Source organism: Dipodomys spectabilis, unplaced genomic scaffold, assembly GCF_019054845.1.
Source record: "Dipodomys spectabilis isolate Male_0828 unplaced genomic scaffold, ASM1905484v1 ptg000018l, whole genome shotgun sequence".
Lineage (NCBI taxonomy): Eukaryota > Metazoa > Chordata > Mammalia > Rodentia > Heteromyidae > Dipodomys > Dipodomys spectabilis.
Window position 1 is genome coordinate 15,394,069 of NW_024870695.1, and position 18,029 is coordinate 15,412,097.

At 41.5% G+C, this 18,029-nt stretch overlaps 1 protein-coding gene across 1 annotated transcript in view; it reads left to right on the forward strand.

Moving 5' to 3' along the window:
• Positions 1-17,729, forward strand: part of Calcoco2 (calcium binding and coiled-coil domain 2) — a 34,642-nt gene extending 16,913 nt beyond the window's left edge. The window contains exons 5-13 of the mRNA XM_042673564.1: positions 2,171-2,296; positions 5,353-5,441; positions 5,662-5,731; positions 7,904-8,026; positions 8,196-8,282; positions 11,863-11,958; positions 13,030-13,159; positions 15,566-15,594; positions 16,560-17,729. Coding sequence (XP_042529498.1) covers positions 2,171-2,296; positions 5,353-5,441; positions 5,662-5,731; positions 7,904-8,026; positions 8,196-8,282; positions 11,863-11,958; positions 13,030-13,159; positions 15,566-15,594; positions 16,560-16,733 — 924 coding nt within the window. The 3' untranslated portion in view covers positions 16,734-17,729. The remainder of the gene's footprint in view (positions 1-2,170; positions 2,297-5,352; positions 5,442-5,661; positions 5,732-7,903; positions 8,027-8,195; positions 8,283-11,862; positions 11,959-13,029; positions 13,160-15,565; positions 15,595-16,559) is intronic.
• Positions 17,730-18,029: the final 300 nt, after the last annotated feature.

The window sequence follows — 18,029 nt, forward strand, 5'->3', positions numbered from 1 at the left end:
GGACAGTGCCCAGGCCCTGAGTTCAAACTCCAGGACACACACACACACACACACACACACACACAGGGACAGCGCCCAGGCCCTGAGTTCAAACTCCAGGACACACACACACACACACACACACACACACACACACACACACACACACACACACACACGTAACTTGGCATTTACTCCTTAGGTTTTGTGGGTTTTTTTGTTTTTTTGGGGGGGGGGAGGGGAAGTTGTAGGGCTTGAACTCTGGGCCTGGGCACTGTCCCTGATCTCTTCAGCTCAAGGCAAGCACTCTACTACTTGAGCCACAGAGCAACTTCACATTTTCTGAGTGGTTTATTGGAGATAAAAGTCTCACAACCTTTCCTGCCCAGGCTGGCTCTGAACTGTGATCCTCAGATCTCAGCCTCTCGAGTAGCTAGGATTACATGCATGAGCTACTGGCACCTGGCTTACTCCTTAACTTTTTCAGGTACTTATGTATAGTCTTCTGCATATCTTAACACCACAGTAAATGTAACAGTCCATTGATACTTCCTTGGGTGGGGGAGGGATGCCAGTATGGAGGCTTCATGTGCTCACTCAACTTTTTGCTAATAGCTAAAACTCTACCATTTTAGTCATGCCTCTAATCTTACATTTTGCTGGTTAATGGAGATGGAGCCTTTGTTTTTTTGTTTTTTTTTTTTTTGTTGGTTGTAGGGCTTGAACTCTGGGCCTGCAAGCTGTCCCTCAGCTCTTCAGCTCAAGGATAACATTCTACCACTTGAGCCAGGAGCCACTTCCTGTTTTCTGAGTGGTTTATTGGAGATAAGAGTCTGAACAGCCTTCCTGCCTAGGCTGACTTTGAATCGTGATCCTTAGATCTCAGCCTCCTGAGTAGCTAGGATTACAGGCAAGAGCCACCAGTGCCCAGCTCTGGAGATGGAGTCTTATAGACTTTTCTGCCTCATCTGGCTTTGAACTGAAATCCTCCAGGTCTCAACCTCCTGAATAGCTAGGATTATATGTGTGAGCCATTGGCTAAAAGTTCCATTGAGAAGCACCAAATATTATTCTTTGTATTTCTCTTAGTTCTGACCTACATCCTATCATACTTGTTGGATTCATTTACTTACTAATTTAGCAGAACAACTACTTTTCTTTTGGCACTATGGGAGGTACTAAGGATACTATGAATAATCAATTAAAACATTATTTGTGTAATAAACAGTGACAGATTGACAAAAAATTATTTTGAGCCTTAAGGAAACAAGATTTGTGGGGGGAAAACACTAGTATCTACAAGAAGAATCTACATTCTTTTATCACTATCTCTTGTAAATTTTTGTTTGAGGTTCAGAATAACCTCAAACTCAGTATGTATGCTCAGAGTGGCCTTGAATTCATGATCTCTGCCTCAGCCTCCCAAGTGATGGGTTACAGGCATGTACCAGCATATCTAGCCTGTCCCTTGTAACTTTTTTTTTTTTTTTTTTGTCAGTGCTGTCCCTGAGCTCTTCAGCTCAAGGCAAGTGCTCTACCACTTGTGCCAGGGCGCCACTTCCGGTTTTAGTGGTTAATTGGAGATAAGAGTCTCACGGACTTTCGTGCCTTGGCTGGCTTCAACCTGTGATCCTCAGATCTCAGCTTCCTGAGATTAGGATTACATACCTGAGCCACTGGCACCAGCCCTTGTAACATTTTTATGGCCTTAATCTTTGCTTTTCTATGTTTTTTTTTTTTTTTTTGTCGGTCGTGGGGCTTGAACTCTGGGCCTGGGCGCTGTCCCTCAGCTCTTCAGCTCAAGCCGAGCACTCTACCACTTGAGCTACAGCGCCACTTCCGGTTTTCTGGTGGTTTATTGGAGATAGGAGTCTCACGGTCTCTCCTGCCCGGGCTGGCTTTGAACCGCGATCCTCAGATCTCAGCCTCCTGAGTAGCTAGGATTACAGGCGTGAGCCACCAGCGCCCGGCTTGCTTTTCTATGTTTTGTGGTCATTGATGGCTTAATGCTGCAGTTATACCTGTTATATCCTTACCTACATCCTGGAGAGCTATTCCCATTTGAGGTATATTCCAAGTAAATGGGAATGTCACTGAAGTGAGTGGGAATCAGTCAAATCCTCATTATACCAACATGTGGGAATTTTCTGATTGAAGGACTTGAATGTAGTTATGAAATGTTCTTTTGTAGGGAAAGGTGGAAGAGATTGAGCAGCACAACAAGGAGCTTTGCAAAGAAAACCAGGAGCTGAAGGACAGCTGTGCTACTCTCCAGAAGCAGAACTCAGATATGCAGGCTGATCTCAAAAGGAAGCAGGTATGGCTGCTAGTTAAAGGTGAACTTGGAGCATGGAGATCAGATTTAGGTGGTCTTTTTGGTCCATCCTATTTTCATTTGGCTTGTGTTCTCATGTCACTAAGGTCTTTGAAAAGGCACAGTGTTAAAAAGTTTTTCATGTATTCTTTTATTTGTTAAAAAAAATAATAACCATCATAAACCTCAAATACTCAATTAGATTTTTCAATTACTACTACTGAATTGAGAAAGTGTTAGTCAGTGATAGAACCTTCAGATCCAGGCAATCTGGTTATTTATAATTTGATAATAATCTGCTATTTATAATTTGAAATATTTGTTTTGTCAGAATGTAGATATTAAAAGAGAAAAGAGCTGGGTGCCAGTGGCTCATGCCTGTAATCCTACTACTCAGAAGGTTGAAATCTGAGGATTGAGGTTTGAAGCCAGCCCAGGCAGAAAAAAGTCCCGGTGAGACACTTACATCCAATTAACCACTCAAAAACTGGAAGTAGTACTGTGGCTCAAGCGGTAGAGTGCTAGCCTTGAGCACAAAAAGGCTCAGGGACAGCACCCAGTTTAAGCCTGACAAAGGAAGAAAGGAAAGAAGGAGAGAAGAGCCAGATATGATGGTATATGCATGTATTCCGAGCCTCTGGAAACCTGAAGCAGGAAGATTATGAGTTTGAGTTTAGTTTGAGCTACACAGTTCAAGGCTAACCTGTGCTACATAGAAAGACCTGTTGAAAGAGGGGGAGTAGAGAGGAGAAAGGGAAAGAGAGGAGAAAGCAGAGTTAACAGACTGAAGGAGAGGATCAAAAGTTCAAGGTCAGGCTGGGCGCCAGTGGCTCATGCCAGTAATCCTAGCTACTTAGGAGCCAGAAATCTGAGGATTATGGTTCAAAGCCAGCCCAAGCAGGAAAGGAAACTTCATGGGACTCTTCAATAAACTACTTTAAAAAAAAGCTAGAAGTGAGTAGAAGAAGTTGGCTCAAGTGGTAAGAGCACTAGCCTTATGCAAAAAGAAGCTTAGGGACAGCACCCAGGCCAGCATCCCAGGTCTAGTACATATACACAAAAGTTCAAGGCCATATACAGTGGTGGTAACTCACCTAGCTGACTCCTAGCCGCTTAGGAAGCTGAGATCTGAATGAAGATGATGGTTCAAAGCCAGCTTGAACAAGAAAGTCCATTAGACTATTTATCTTCAATTAACCACCAAGAAGCCAGAAGTGGAGCTTTGGCTAAAGTGGTAGAATGCTAGACATGAGTGAAAAAGCTTAAGAGACAGTGCATAGGCCCTGAATTTAAGTCCCAGTACCAGCACAAAAGCTGATAAAGCCTAAAAAAGAAATTTAAGAAGCTTGGAGATATAGGCAGAGGATTGCCATTGAAGCTTAAGATCAATTGATCTTAAGTAAAAAAGGAAACGAAAGAAAAAACAAATGTTTAGGACCTGTGTGATAGCCAAAGCCACCTATGACTATTGAATACTCAAAATATGGCTGTATTGATACACACCTGCGCACACACAAAATGGTCATTAAGTAAACACAATTTCAAGGGCTTAATATGAAAAAAATCACATTTTATTGCTTCTGTTGAACTAACATTTTCGCTATATTGAGTTAAACTAATTTTATGCCAGACATGATGGACATAGCTAAAATCTTAGATAGATTGAGGCAGGATAACAATAAATTCAGTACTTTTCTGACTATATTGTAAGACCTTGTCTTTTTTTTTTTGGTCAGTTGTGGGGCCTGAACTTGGCTTGGGCACTATCCCTTAGCTCTTCAGCTCAAGGCTAGCGTTCTACCACGTGAGCCACAGCACCACTTCAGCTTTTTCTGCATATGTAGTACTGAGGAATCAAACCCAGGTTCTCATGCATGCAAGGCAAGCGCTCTACCACTGAGCCAACTTCCCAGCCTGACCTTGTCTTCTTTAAAAACAAGCATTGACCTATTTCTTTTGAATTTTTAAAAATGTGACTACTAATTTATTTTTCTTGTTTTTCTTCTTTTTTTTTTTGTCAGTTGTGGGGCTTGAACTCTGGGCTTGGGCGCTGTCACTCAGCTCAAGGCAAGCACTCTACCACTTGAGCCACAGTACCACTTCTGGTTTTCTAGTGGTTTATTGGAGATAAAGAGTCTCACGGATTTTCCTGCCCAGGCTAGCTTTGAACCACAATCCTCAGATCTCAGCCTCTTGAGTAGTTAGGATTACAAGCATGAGCCACTGACACCCTGCTAAATTATATATATGGTTAATAACAACTTACAGGATAACAGAATTCTAAGACAAAAGTTAACTTTGTCTACTTTTTCCATTGCCAGTGTCCAGTATGTGCGAGGTAGTTGATAAATATTTAATTAATCAGTAAATATAAGCCCCAGTGGAAATGAAAGTAGAGATTCTTTTTTGTTTCTTTTTAAATTATAGTCTTACTATATAACCTAGCCTGGTCTTGAACTCTCAGTCTTTCTGCCTCAGACTCTCAAGTGCTGTTACAGGTGTGCACTATCATGCGCACATAAATGTACCTTTTTTTTTTTAAATTGTGCCAGACTTGAAACTTGAACTCAGAGCCTAGGTGGTGTCCCTGACTTTTTTTGCTCAAAGCTAGCACTCTACCACTTAAGCCACAGCTTTGGTAGTTAATTGGAGATAAGTGTCTCATGGATTTTTCTGCCTAGACTGGCTTCAAACCGTGATCGTCATATCTCAGCCTCCTGAGTATGAGTAGCTAGGATTACAGGTGTGAACCATCAGTACCCAGACTGGATATATCTTTAGTATGGAAAGAATGGGGTTATTGCACTTGCCTAGAGTGTAAATATTTTAAAACAAAAAATAAAAAATTTAATATAGAATTTTTTTTTTACAATTAGCCTACCTTAGCTATATAGAGAGAGATTTCATTGTTACAATATGGGAATCTCTTTACTTAGATATTTCATTCACTGCTATGTCATGCTATGCCTGACATGCATGCAGTAAGTGCTCAATGTTAATAAGATGCTAAAATGTGTCTTAGAGATGGGTTGTTCTTTTGATAATGTTTCAATTTACAGGAGGAGCTAGAAACTCTACAGAGCACAAATAATAAATTAGAAGAGAAAGTGAAAGAACAGAAGGCTTATTGGGAGACTGAACTGCTTCAGTGAGTATGCTTTATAATTCTTGGATAAGAGTTGGTAATGAATGTAGCATAGACACCCTTAGGTAGAGTTCTGGAATTTGTTAGAAGACACTTTTCCTGTTACAGCAGTGATAGGTTTTATTAACTGTTAGGTATAGGAAAAGCGGCTTTAAATCATTTCTGCCCAGGGGAAGCCAAGGATATCAGTGGATATTTCACAAAGTCATCTCCATCTCCATAGAATGAAAGAAAACAACCAGAAGGTATCTTCAGAAAATGAGAAGATGGGAGTCAGAGTGGACCAGCTTCAGGTCAGTAACAGCATGCCTTTGCCAAAGGTATTTTCTTAGCTTTACCACCACTATAATCTGGTGTCCCAGAAAGATTTGTTCATTTTATTGCCTAATGACATACCTTTTATTTTATTGTCAAGATGATATACAGAGGGGTTACAGTTACATAAGTAAGGTGTAATGAATACATTTCTTGTTGAACTTGTTACCCTCTCCTCATTTTTCTCCCACTTTCCCTCCCCTACTACCCCCTTCCTCCAAAGACATACCTTTTTTGCTACTAGATATTTGTTACTGTGAAAGAATGCCTGTCACTGGGTGCCAGTGATTCACGCCTGTGATCCTAGCTACTCAGGAGGCCAAGATCTGAGGATCGCATTTCAAAGCCAGCCCCGACAGGAAAGTCCTGTCTCCAATAAACCACCAGAAAACCAGAAGTGGCACTGTGGTTCAAGTGGTAGAGTGCTCCTTTTGAGCTGAAGAGCTGAGGGATAGCGCTCAGGCCCAGAGTTGAAGCCCCATGACTGACAAAAAAAAAAGAAAGAATGCCTGTCATGACTTAAAGAACTTATTTTGTCTCACGGTTTGAGACATTTAGTACATCATCAGGCAGAGAAAGCAAGAGAGAATGACTGTGCTAGCTACTGGCTTCTTTTTCCTTTTTAATTCTGTCTGGGTTCCTAGTCTATAGTCTAGTGCTGTCCACATTCAAGATTAGTCTCCCTTCTCCAGTCAATCCTCTGAAAATGTTCTCAGATACACATAGGTAAGTGTTTTCCTAATCTATTAGGCCTTCACAATTCAATGAAATTGTCAGTCAAGATTAACCTTCATGCCAAGAGCTTGTGGCTCTGACCTGTCATCCCAGCTGTAATTAGGTACATCACAGTTCAAAATCAGCCTAAGAAGAACAGTCCATGAGACTTCATCTCAATGGAAAAAGCTGGGTGTGGTGATGTGTACCTGTCATTTCACCTATGACAGAAAACATAAAATAGTCAGACTGTAATTCACAGTCCAAACATGAGCCAGGAAAAATACACACAGAAGTCTGAGATTGGGAGGACTGCAGTTCTAGGTCAACTCGAGCAGAAAGTTCTTAAGATCCCATCTCAACCATAAAAAGCTTGGCTGGTGACTCATACCTGTAATCTTAGCTACTCGGATGACTGAGATCTGAGGATCACAGTTCAAAGACAGCCTGGGCAGGAAAGTCCATGAGACTTTTCTCCAATTAACCACCAGAAAAATAGAAGTGGAGCTGTGACTCGAAGTGGTAGAGCACTAGCCTTGAGCAGAAAAGCTTAGGAACAGCACCTAGTTCCTCAGTTCAAGCTCACAACCTACCAAAAGGAAAAAAGAGAACTTGACACAGTAGCATGTGCCTGTAATCACAGCTACATGGAAAGCACAAATAGGAAGATCATGGTCCTGGCTACTCTGGGCAAAAAAGAAGGATCTATTTAAAAATAACAAACAAAAATGGCTGAGGATGTGGTATAAACAATAGGGGTAATAGTATCTTTTGATAAACAGAGAAGGCCCTGAGTTCAAACTCTAATATGGTCCAAAAAAAAGGGTTGTTTTTTTTTTTTTTTGCCAGTCCTGGGGCTTGAACTCCTGTGCGCTGTCCTTGAGCTTCTTTTGTTCAAGGCTAGCACTCTTACTAGTTGAGCCACAGCGCCACTTCTGGCCTTTTCTGTTTATGTGGTGCTGAGGAATCGAACACAGGACTTCATGCTTGATACACAAGTACTCTACCACTAGGCCACATTCCCAGCCCGGCCAAAAAAAAAAATTTAAGGACAGGCAGCTTTTATTTAGAGAATAGTTTATCCAATTTTGCTCAGTTGAATCTAACATTCTTAGGAAGTAAGGTAGAGTTGAGTTGAAGAGTAAGGTTATGCTTCCAGTAAGCCATGCTTCTAGCAGGCTTTTTGGTGATTTTTTTGGAGATGGAGTCTTGTGAGCTTTTCTGCCCTAGCTGGTCTTGGGGAACACAATCCTCCAGATCTCAGCCTCCTTAGTAGCGAGGATTATAAGCATAAGACACCAGCATCTTTTTTTCTAAGGGATTTTTTTTTGACACTTGGGAGTTACTAGGAAAATACTTGTATTTCTTTTAGCATTTTTCCTAGTTACTTTTCTTTCTCTTACACTTTGGTGTTATATTCTCTATTTTTGTTTTAGGCCCAGCTGTTAACACAAGAGAAAGAAATGGAGAAGCTTGTTCAAGGAGACCAAAATAAGACAGAGCAGTTGCAGCATCTGAAAAGTGAAAATGACCAACTCTTTATCAGTTTAACTGAACAGGTAGAGAAATAGAAGAAAATATGCGTTGTACTTTAAATGAGCTTATGTATTTAATGGCTTATTCAGCAACTGAGAGACTTATCTTCCCTAAATCCTGATTGGTTATAAGTTCAGTAAGCCCTTCCCCAGTGTGTTTGTGCATATGTGTATGAAATCTGTTTTTCTGCAGAAGGAGAACCAGAAGAAACTCCAGCAGACAGTGGAGGAAATGAAGCAGAAAGAGACAACTGCAGTGAAGAAACAGCAGAAGTTAACGGCATGTTTGTCTTTGCATGGCTATATGGGAGGAACCTAATGAAGGAAGGGATGAGGGTCTATTTTTAGGTGATAGCATAAATAATACATAGTATTAATCTCTGGATGATTTGATTTCTACCATAAAAGAATATCTGGGGGCTGGGAAGGTGGCTCAGTGGTAGAGCACTTGCCTTGCATGCTCGAGGCCCTGGGTTCGATTCCTCAGCACCACATAAGCAAAAAGAGAAAAGCCGGAAGTGGCGCTGTGGCTCAAGTGGTAGAGCGCTAGCCTTGAGCTGAAGAGCTGAGGGACAGCGCCCAGGCCCAGAGTTCAGGCCCCACGACTGGACCCAAAAAAAAAAAAAAGGAATATCTGCCACTTACAAGCTACTTGTGAAAGGTAGACATGTGTCTAGTGTGTGATAAATATTAAAATTACACATGACAGGAGATCACTGGGCTAGGACTCACACTAATACTATAGTGCTATTGTGAGACCGTAAAGGAAATGACAATAGGAAATGACTCCTTTTGTCTTCCCCTTCCCTCTTTCTTTCCCCCCTTCCCCCGTGGAGGAGGGGGCCTGAACTCTGGGCCTGGGCACTGTCCTTCAGCTCTTCAGCTCAAGGCTAGCGCTCTACCACTTGAGCCACAGCACTACCTCCGGCTTTTTTCTGTGTATGTGGTGGTGAGGAATCCAACCCAGGGCTTCAAGCATGCAAGGCAAGCATTCTACCACTGAGCCAACTTCCCAGCCCTCTTTTCTTCCTTTTAATAGAAAACACTTCACAAATTGGAGTCATCCTTGCACTAATTTCTCAGTTAATGTAAAGGTCTGAAAAATCCAGGGTTTTCCCCGTTATTGGAATATGACTCAGGTATCACTTTTTAATCATATTCAGTCTCCAGTTTTTGAGTATCTACTATATATATTACACTTTTTTTTTTTTTTTAGCATGCTTAGTTAGTGAAAAATAGGAGAAAGTACAGGTTGTCAGCTCATGGGTCAAGTTAAACCTGTATAGTATTTTATTTGGCTTGGTGTTTTTCTTTTTTTTTTTTTGGATCCAGTCGTGGGGCTTGAACTCTGGACCTGGGCGCTGTCCCTCAGCTCTTCAGCTCAAGGCTAGCGCTCTACCACTTGAGCCACAACACCACTTCCAGCTTTTTTTTTCTTTTTTCTTATGTGGTGCTGAGGAATTGAACCCAGGGCCTCATGCATGCAAGGCAAGCACTCTACCACTGAGCCACCTTCCCAGCCCCTGGCTTGGTGTTTTTCTAGAAATTGAATTATTTAACATTTGCAAATGAGAGTATTTGCCATTTGAAGAAAATGTTATTTCTCCCTTCTTTTGAAAATTCAGGAGATCTAGCATTTTGAGCCCACATTCTTACACAACTGCAATATCTGTAGGTCAGTGCACTTAGATAGGTCATGTACTCTTCATCTGATGGAAGATTTCTTTGTTTTGGTAATGCTGGAGATGGAACCCAAGGTTTCATCAGTGTTAAGTGTTCTGTCACTGAGCTATGTACCCACTTAATCTTCACTGTTTTTTGCATTCATTTCCTTCATTCAGTTCACTATTTGCTTGACTTCTTAGAAACATGACCTCTGATATAATAAACAAATTCATTTTAAGCTATAATCCACAGATTTCAACCTCCTTCTCATGTAATTTTTTTTTTTTTTGGCTGTAATGGGGCTTGAACTCTGGGCCTGGGCACTGTCCCTACACTCTTCAGCTCAAGGCTGAGCGCTCTACCACATGAGCCACAGACTTCCAGTTTTCTGGTGGTTAATTGGAGATAAGAGTCTCACAGACTTTGCCCAGGCTGGCTTTGAACTACGATCCTCAGATCTCAGTCTCCTGAGTAGCTAGAATTACAAGCGTGAGCCACTGGTGCCTGGCTTGTAATAATTTTTAATACCCCAAATTCTCTTCATCTGTCTGATAGCAGTTGTTTTATTTTTTTGGTTTGTGATTCTGAGGTTTTGAATAGAGTGCCTTGTTAGGCAAACGCTCTACCACTGAGCCTCATCCCCATTTCCTTATTCCTTATTTTTCATGCATCCAAAACACCTTGTATCTTATACTTTAGGAGTCTAGGAACAAGAAAACAACAGTGGAGGAGCAGTTAGTACAAGAGGTGGAACACCTAAAGGCAAAGGTAGAGGCCGGAAAAGCTTGTTACTTAGAGAAGTACAAAGAGTGCCAACGACTCCACAAACAGATCAGGCAACTCAGGGCTGCTGCACTGGTAGGTGACAGAGATAAGGGGCCCAGAAAAGAAAGGGGTGTAAAGGTTTGTGGTTCTTAGACCATACCCAAATATGTCTCCTGTTCAGGAGACATATTTTGTATTAACAAGGGAGGGTGGAGAATGAAGTCAGATACCATTCTTGGGGGTCCCTGGAAATATAGGCCCCATGTTGGTGATAGGTCTCAGGAAATGTTTTGTAACCATTGAGTAGGTTCTATGCAGACTCAGATAGTTCTTTCTTATTTCTGCCTTTTGAGGAAGTGAAGCAGGACCAGAAGAGCCAGCAGGAGCCAGTGGGGATGGGGAGCAAGGAACCTGCAGTCGGCACTGTCATCGGGTAACCCCCTGTGGCACTACCTCAGGCTCGGCTAGAAGCACGCACAGCAGTTTGGGCACCAGCATTCAAATAAAAAAATCTTGGAACAAAAACTACAACTTGTAGGATTAGCTTTAGTGTGTTTGTGAGGTATGCGCCTGTGTATGTATGCAAATAGGAGGTGGGAAATACTGAAGCCTGAAACTAGTTAAGTTAGCCTATCTTTCAGGGAATCTCAAGACCCCAGTCTGGATTCTTTGTAGCCTAGAACAAGTGCCCTTCAATGTTCCCTCTTTTTCAGTGGAACCTGCATCTAGATGCCTGTTCCCACTGAGAGGAAATCACATTAATCAACAGTGCCTCAGGCTTCATGGAGTGAGCTGTTTATTCCAAACAATTACTTCACGCTTTGGTAGGACCAAACAAGACTCTGTTTACCCCTAAATCTGATAGGTTGGTCTTTGAGGTTTTCTCCAATTAAACTCTCAAACAAAAACAAGCCAGGTGCTCCTGGATCACAGTTGTAATTCTAGATACTCTGGAAGCTGAGATCTGAGCAAAGTCCCTAAGACTCTTATCTACAATAAACTATCAGAAAAGCCAGAAGTGGAGCTGAGACTCTAGTGGTAAAACACTAGCCTTGAGCAAAAAAGCTCAGGGACAGCACTGAGGTCCTGAGTTCAAGCCTGGGACTAGCCAAAAAAAATCTTGATGCTAGCTCAGGCTTTCTGGCATTTGGTTTATTATCTTTCTGTAAGCAGCACCCCCTCTCATAATACAACTTCTTCCTCTAAAATCCCTGCCGTCTTCCCCTCCCCTCTCCCCCGCCCCCCAGCTCAGTCTTACCCTTTGGAAAGCCATAACCTCTACCTTGCCAGTAAGACATCAACTTTGCCATATTAGCATAGAAGACCCTTGCCTACATCCCTTTCCCTTACTAATTTTTTTTTGCCTCCCACCTCAGATCTGGATGGCAATATGTGATCCTAATTATAATTTTTGTTGTTGTTGTTGACAGGATGAGAACTTTGAACTGTCAAGACGGCTAAGTGAAAACAAGATTTTATTTGATATTTTGCAGAGAGAGAAAGAAAGAGTGGAAAAAGAAAATAATGTAAGTAATTAAAAGAAGGTAGAATTGCTCCCCCAAGGTTCTAAGGGGTATGAGCATAGTGGCACAGAGATGTGATATAACAGAATCTATTCTAAGGCAGGCACTGGTGGCTCACACTTGTAATCCTAGCTACTCAGGAGGCTGAGATCTGAGGATCACAGTTTGAAGCCACCCTGAACAGGAAAGTCCATGAGATTCTTATCTCCAAGTAACCATCAGAAAACATACAGTGGCTCTGTGGTTCAAAGTGGTAGAGTGCTAGACTTGAGCAAAAAGAGCTCAGGGACAGCAGTCAGGCTGGGAGTTCAAACCTCATGACTGACAAAAAGAAAAAAACAACTTGGAAGTGCTGGGGATATGCCTTACTGGTAGAGCACTTACCTAGTATGCATTAAAGCCCTGGGTTTGATCTTTAACAAGGTAAAAACTCTCTTAAGAGAGAGAAAAAAATTCATATGGTAATTATTCCTGCTTTAGCCAGGAGTAGTGGGTCATATCTGTAATCCCAGCTACTTGAAAAGTAAAAATGGAGATGGGAGAGTTTGGATTTTCAAAGACAGCCTGGACAAAACTAGACTGTCTGAAAACCAAAACAGAAGCTGGGTTTTAGTGCTTCATACCTTAATCCTTGCTACTCAGGAGACAGATCTGAGGATTGTGGTTTAAAGCAAGCCCTGGCAGGAAAGTCTGTGAGATTATCTCCAATTAACCACCAAAAAGCCAGATGTGGAACTGTGGCTCAAGTAGTGGAGTACCAACCTTGAGCAAAAAAGCTAAGGGAGAGCAGTTAGACCTAGAGTTCAAGCTCCCCCGGTATTGGACACACACACAAATACTAATAGGACTGGGAACGTGGGAACATGGTAGAGTACTTGCCTAGCAAGTTGTTGCCCAGGTTTAATCTCAGTAAAAAACAAAAAACCTAATTTTTGAGCTATTGAAGAATGGATTATTTTTTGTTGGGCTTCCCCGATAACACATTGCCATTTAAAAATTTAGTGGACATCTAGCTAGTTTGTGGTGGCCATTCTTTGTTCTCTTTCATTATGTCTGTAAATTCTTTCTCCTTAGCTCTTGAAGGAGGAGAACAGGAGATTGTTAAGTTACATGGGTCTGGATTCTTTGTCCATTCAAATGCCTACTTCAACTCAAGGAGGCGCTGAACGAAATCCAGGTCTTGTCTATGGAAACCCATATTCTGGTAAGACAACCTTGCCAGTAAGACATCTTTGCCATACTAGCATAGAAGACCCTTGCCTGCATCCCTTTCCTTAACTAATTTTTTTTTGTCTGAGATGCTAATTAAGACCAGGCTCATTGTTAAGAATTGCTGGGTAGAAGCTGAGGATCCAACAGAAAAATTGCCAGGCGTGAAGTGTTAATTGAGAAATAAATCTGAATTCAGAAGACGCAAATCAGATCATTCGCCTAGAGGCAACAGACACAAATTGAGTCCCGTGGCTATATTCCAAATGTATAAATCAGAGAAATGTCTTTGTGTAGAAGATATACACATACAAACCAGAAGAAGCTAATTAAGATTTGAAAATGGAAGCGAAATGCAGGTTATAGCATTCAGAAACTGTTAGTTCCAGCAGCCCTCTTGATGGCCCAACCAAAGGTAACATTGAGTGTGCTCTACTGAGACTCCAGAGGGGCAGGACAGGAAAGATAAGGTCACTCAGGGAATGGTGGTAGTATGTGCCTGCTAACCTGAGCTTTCCTTCTTTGTCTCCAAAAGCAAGGCAAGACCTCATTTGCTTTTTTGAGTAGTCTAAAGAAACAAAGTTATCATAGTCACAACCAGATTTTTGTACCAGACGGGGGAACAGGGTTATTTCTTGTTTAAAAATACTATTGCCGGGAAAAGACCTCATTTGCTTTTTTGAGTAGTCTAAAGAAACAAAGTTATCGTAGTCATAACCAGATTTTTGTACCAGACGGGGGAACAGGGTTATTTCTTGTTTAAAAATACTATTGCCGGGCACCAGTGGCTCATGCCTGTAATCCTAGCTACTCAGGAGGCTGAGATCCAAGGATTTCGGTTCAAAGCCAGCCGATGCAGGAAAATCTGAAACTCTTATCTCCAATAAACCACCAGAAAACCGGAAGTGGCACTGTAGCTCAAGAGGTAGAGTGCTAGCCTTGAGCTGAAGAGCTGAGGGACAGCACTCAGGCCCAGAGTTCAAGCCCCACGACAGACAAAAAAAAAGCACTTTAAAGCACCTCTGCATTCTCTCTTTCTCAACATAACAACAAAAAAGAATAAGAAAGGGAAGACTACTTCTTTTAGCTGACTTTCTGGTTGAGGAATAGTAGAAGCACCTATGTTTCTCAAATGGCTGATGAGACAACTAGAAATGGATGTTCCACAGGCTGACTCGATGATGGTAATGATGTGTACAGGGCACCTCCAGCTCACTATTAAGCCTTCCCACTGCTCCACATGCTCAGAAACTCAGTAATTATTGTGCTTGTCTTCTTCTCAAAGGATCAGCCTATGCTGCTCTTCTAGGGAACCTAGCAAGTGATGTGACAGAAGTTTCCACTAAGGACTCTTTAGAGGATTAAATGTCAGTGTAATGTGTTTATCATGTGATCTCAGCAATCCAGAGAGGTTAAAGGTTTGGTTAGGGCACTAGATTTCCTGCTTGTTATCCAGAGTCTTCATCAAGAAACTCTAGGTAACACAGTTCCGTGGTTGTTGCATTGTTGGGTGACCATTCTTTTGGTTAAGACTGAAATTGATATTCTGACAAAACAACAGACAGGTAGGCCATCTTACTACAGATAGCTTTGATGAGTACGTGCCTGAGGTAAGGATTGTCTCTATAGATGGTCACATTAGCAAATAGAAGAAAGCAGCCATAGAAAAAAATTCAGTGATAGGAAAAGTACTTAAGTGCAGAAAGAAAATATGATAAATTCATAATTCAAATAAAATCAATTGTGTCTAGTATATAGTGCATCTAAATTAAAAATAACTACATGAATGAGGTCTTTAAATCTATCCTTAGATTATTTCCTTGCTTGTTACTATGTTTATTAAAATTTCATTTTCCTCACTATGAAAAGAGGTTTATTGTTTATATGGACATAATATATACATAAACATACATGTGTATATATATGCATATATGTATACACACACACACACACACACATACTGCTATTTCATTATGTTTCCCCTTTCTCTTTGTAATTGACCTAAATGCCTTGTCAGAAGTGGTATATTTGAGAGAGAGAGAAGGCAGCAGAGAACAGGGGTCAGTGGCTCATGCCTGTAATCCTAGCTGCTCGGGGAGCTGATGAGATTTGAGGATTGCTGTTCAAAGCCAGTTTAGGCAGGAAAGTCCTGAGACTCTTTATCTCCAATTACAGAAAAAGCTGAAAGTGGTGGTATGGCTCAAGTGGTAGAGTGCTAGCCGTAAGCAAAAGGAGGTCAGGGAGAGCATACCAGCCCAGAGTTCAAGCCCCAGGACTGGCCAAAAAAATAAGTAAATAAATAAATAAAAGGAGGAGGAAAGGAAATAATGAAATATCTACTAGAATACAACTGTGAATTAAGGGTATTTTTTTCATTGAATGAAATCTGTCTTGTTCTCAGGTGTCCAAGAAAGTTCGGCATCCAGCCTGGTAAGTATATGCGCAGGATTGTCCATATCAAATTATTGAGAAAATTTCCTCTCCTGCTCTATTTTTTTATGAGAGAAACACAGGGAGGTGGCTGATTCTGATAACTCCAAAGATCAGCTGGATCAGTTTGTTCTGGGCCCAAGGATTGGCAGCCTTTTGAGGTAAGGAGAAGGAAACAGTTCATCTACCATTCTGCTCAAGGTTTGCACCTATGAGTTAAGTTTGGTAACATGACAAGGGAGGAGATATGATCTAGGCAGCTGGCCAGTCATGGTGTGTCCACCGTCCTTTCCAGACTGGAGCTATATTGACTGCTTTGGCAATATTAGGCCCTTTCAGTCCTGGAGTCCTGAGGCTTTCATCAATAAGTACTTCCAGATGTGAATCCATTAATTTCTTTAGCATTTCTTGTGCTAATCATTATGCTGGGCACTAAGTATACAATGGGAAAGTGTCACAACTTGTGCATGCTCCTTAATCCACTGCAATCAGGAGCAACACAATAACAGAGACCGGACCGTGCAACTTAGATTTGGGGCACCAGGCGACCTGTAGCCTTCTGCTGGCAACAGATCCCAAGGTTCCATTTGGTTTTTATTGGTCTTGTGCAAGGAAGTAAAGTACAAATTTCAACTTGTGACAGAATTTTTGTATACAGGTAGTAGGTGACCTGCTTATTTTGAGAAGAGCTAAACAGTAAACAGCGTACAATTTGCATAAACCTAAATTTACCCTCAGGTTCCCACACAGTTTAGGGTGGAATCTGAGTTCCCCTTAAGCTGGGACTGATTGACCTTTCCAGGAAAACTCTCAGCATTCTGAGAGTATATTGGGAGAAGGCATTCCAAACACCCAATCTTTTCCGGGTCTGACAGCTTGGATTTTTTGGGCTCTCACAGGAAAGAACATGGATGTCTGTCACACGGAGTTCACATTTGCATTGACCTCTTTGTTCTTTCTCCCAGCTCTCCAAGAAATGCCTCACCTGCAACTCAGACTTTGCTGATGAAATCTGTGATCATAGCTTGGAACAGCAGCAAACTGAGTCCCTTTCTTTGAATTGCCCAATTTGTTCTAAGGTCTTCTCAGCAAAAGAGAAGCAAATCTTTGAAGACCATGTGTACTGCCACTCTCTCTAAGTGTCCCTCCCTTCCAGCCTGTTGGATGTATGCTGTACATAGATTTTATAGAATAGAATGTATAGCTTCTTCTATGAGCTGTATTAGTCAAGATCCTGCCTAACCTGAAATCATTGGGGATTTACCTAGCCCTGTTGCTAGTAAAAGTGGACTAATGCATTATCTGCAGAATGATATTAAGTCCTTGTGGATGACTCCCTAAGTCACACAACTCTAGCTCATTAGGCTCTTACCTATAGTGCCCATACTTCTTTTGGCACCTCAGCACAAGGGCCCCAGGATAGAACTGATTGATCTGCTATTCACAGTAGGCCTGAGTTTATTCTAAGGGATTTGTCTTCCAGGTTGCCCCACTGCCATTCAAGTCAGGCCTTGAGTGTATTTGTACTCAGATCTCAGATCTAACTCTGGGGATAGATTCGGAGCAGAGGTTAAGAATTTCTCTCCTTAGGCCTCTTTCTCCAGTTGACTCTACTAAACTAGGCAAAAATGGCATGACAGAGAATTCAGACGTCCAATTTAAATACCAAAGATTTCTGATCTTTATCTCTCAAACCCTCAAAAGAAGTATCTTATTCCTGATCCATGGCCAGGAAAATACTTCAAGCACAGAAAGCCTTATTTCTAGCTGGTGTAGTGGTATATGCCTGAAATTCCAGTATTCTAGACGCTGAGGCAGGAGGATTAAGAGTTCCAGGCCAGCCTGGGGTCTATGGAGAGACTCGTTCTCAGAACAGCAAAAAGAAATAGAAAAGCCTTCTTTCTGCCTGGATACCTCTGACCAGCATCTTCAGCACTTTCCTATGCACATAACTTTTTATATACTCTTAATGACTAATTAGGAGTTAGAAATTGGGGTTTTCAACTTTCTGAACAGTTGAGTTTGACTAATGGGTACCAGAATAATGAAACAACTATTGTTAATCTCTTTAATAGTAAAATTTTTTCGGGGACTTAGATAATGTAAAATAAATCTTTGTTTTATTGTCTCACAAACTATACTAGTGATTATCTCTTTCCTTGTCTCCATTACTAAGAGTGTGTTGGCACTGGGTGCAGTGCCTATAATCCTAGCTGCTTGGGAAATGGATGTGGAGGATCTAAATTCAAAGCTAACTTGAACATAAAAGGTCATGAGATTCCATTGGTGGTGGCCAGTTACATTGAGGTGGACAAGGAGGTTAGATGGCACCAGTTTGGAGAATTTGGAGGCCTACCTACTTTTGGTCGATTTATCATGATGATAAATGGACTGATTTTGGTACCCTTTGCAAATTAAGTTTGGAGCCCTTTATC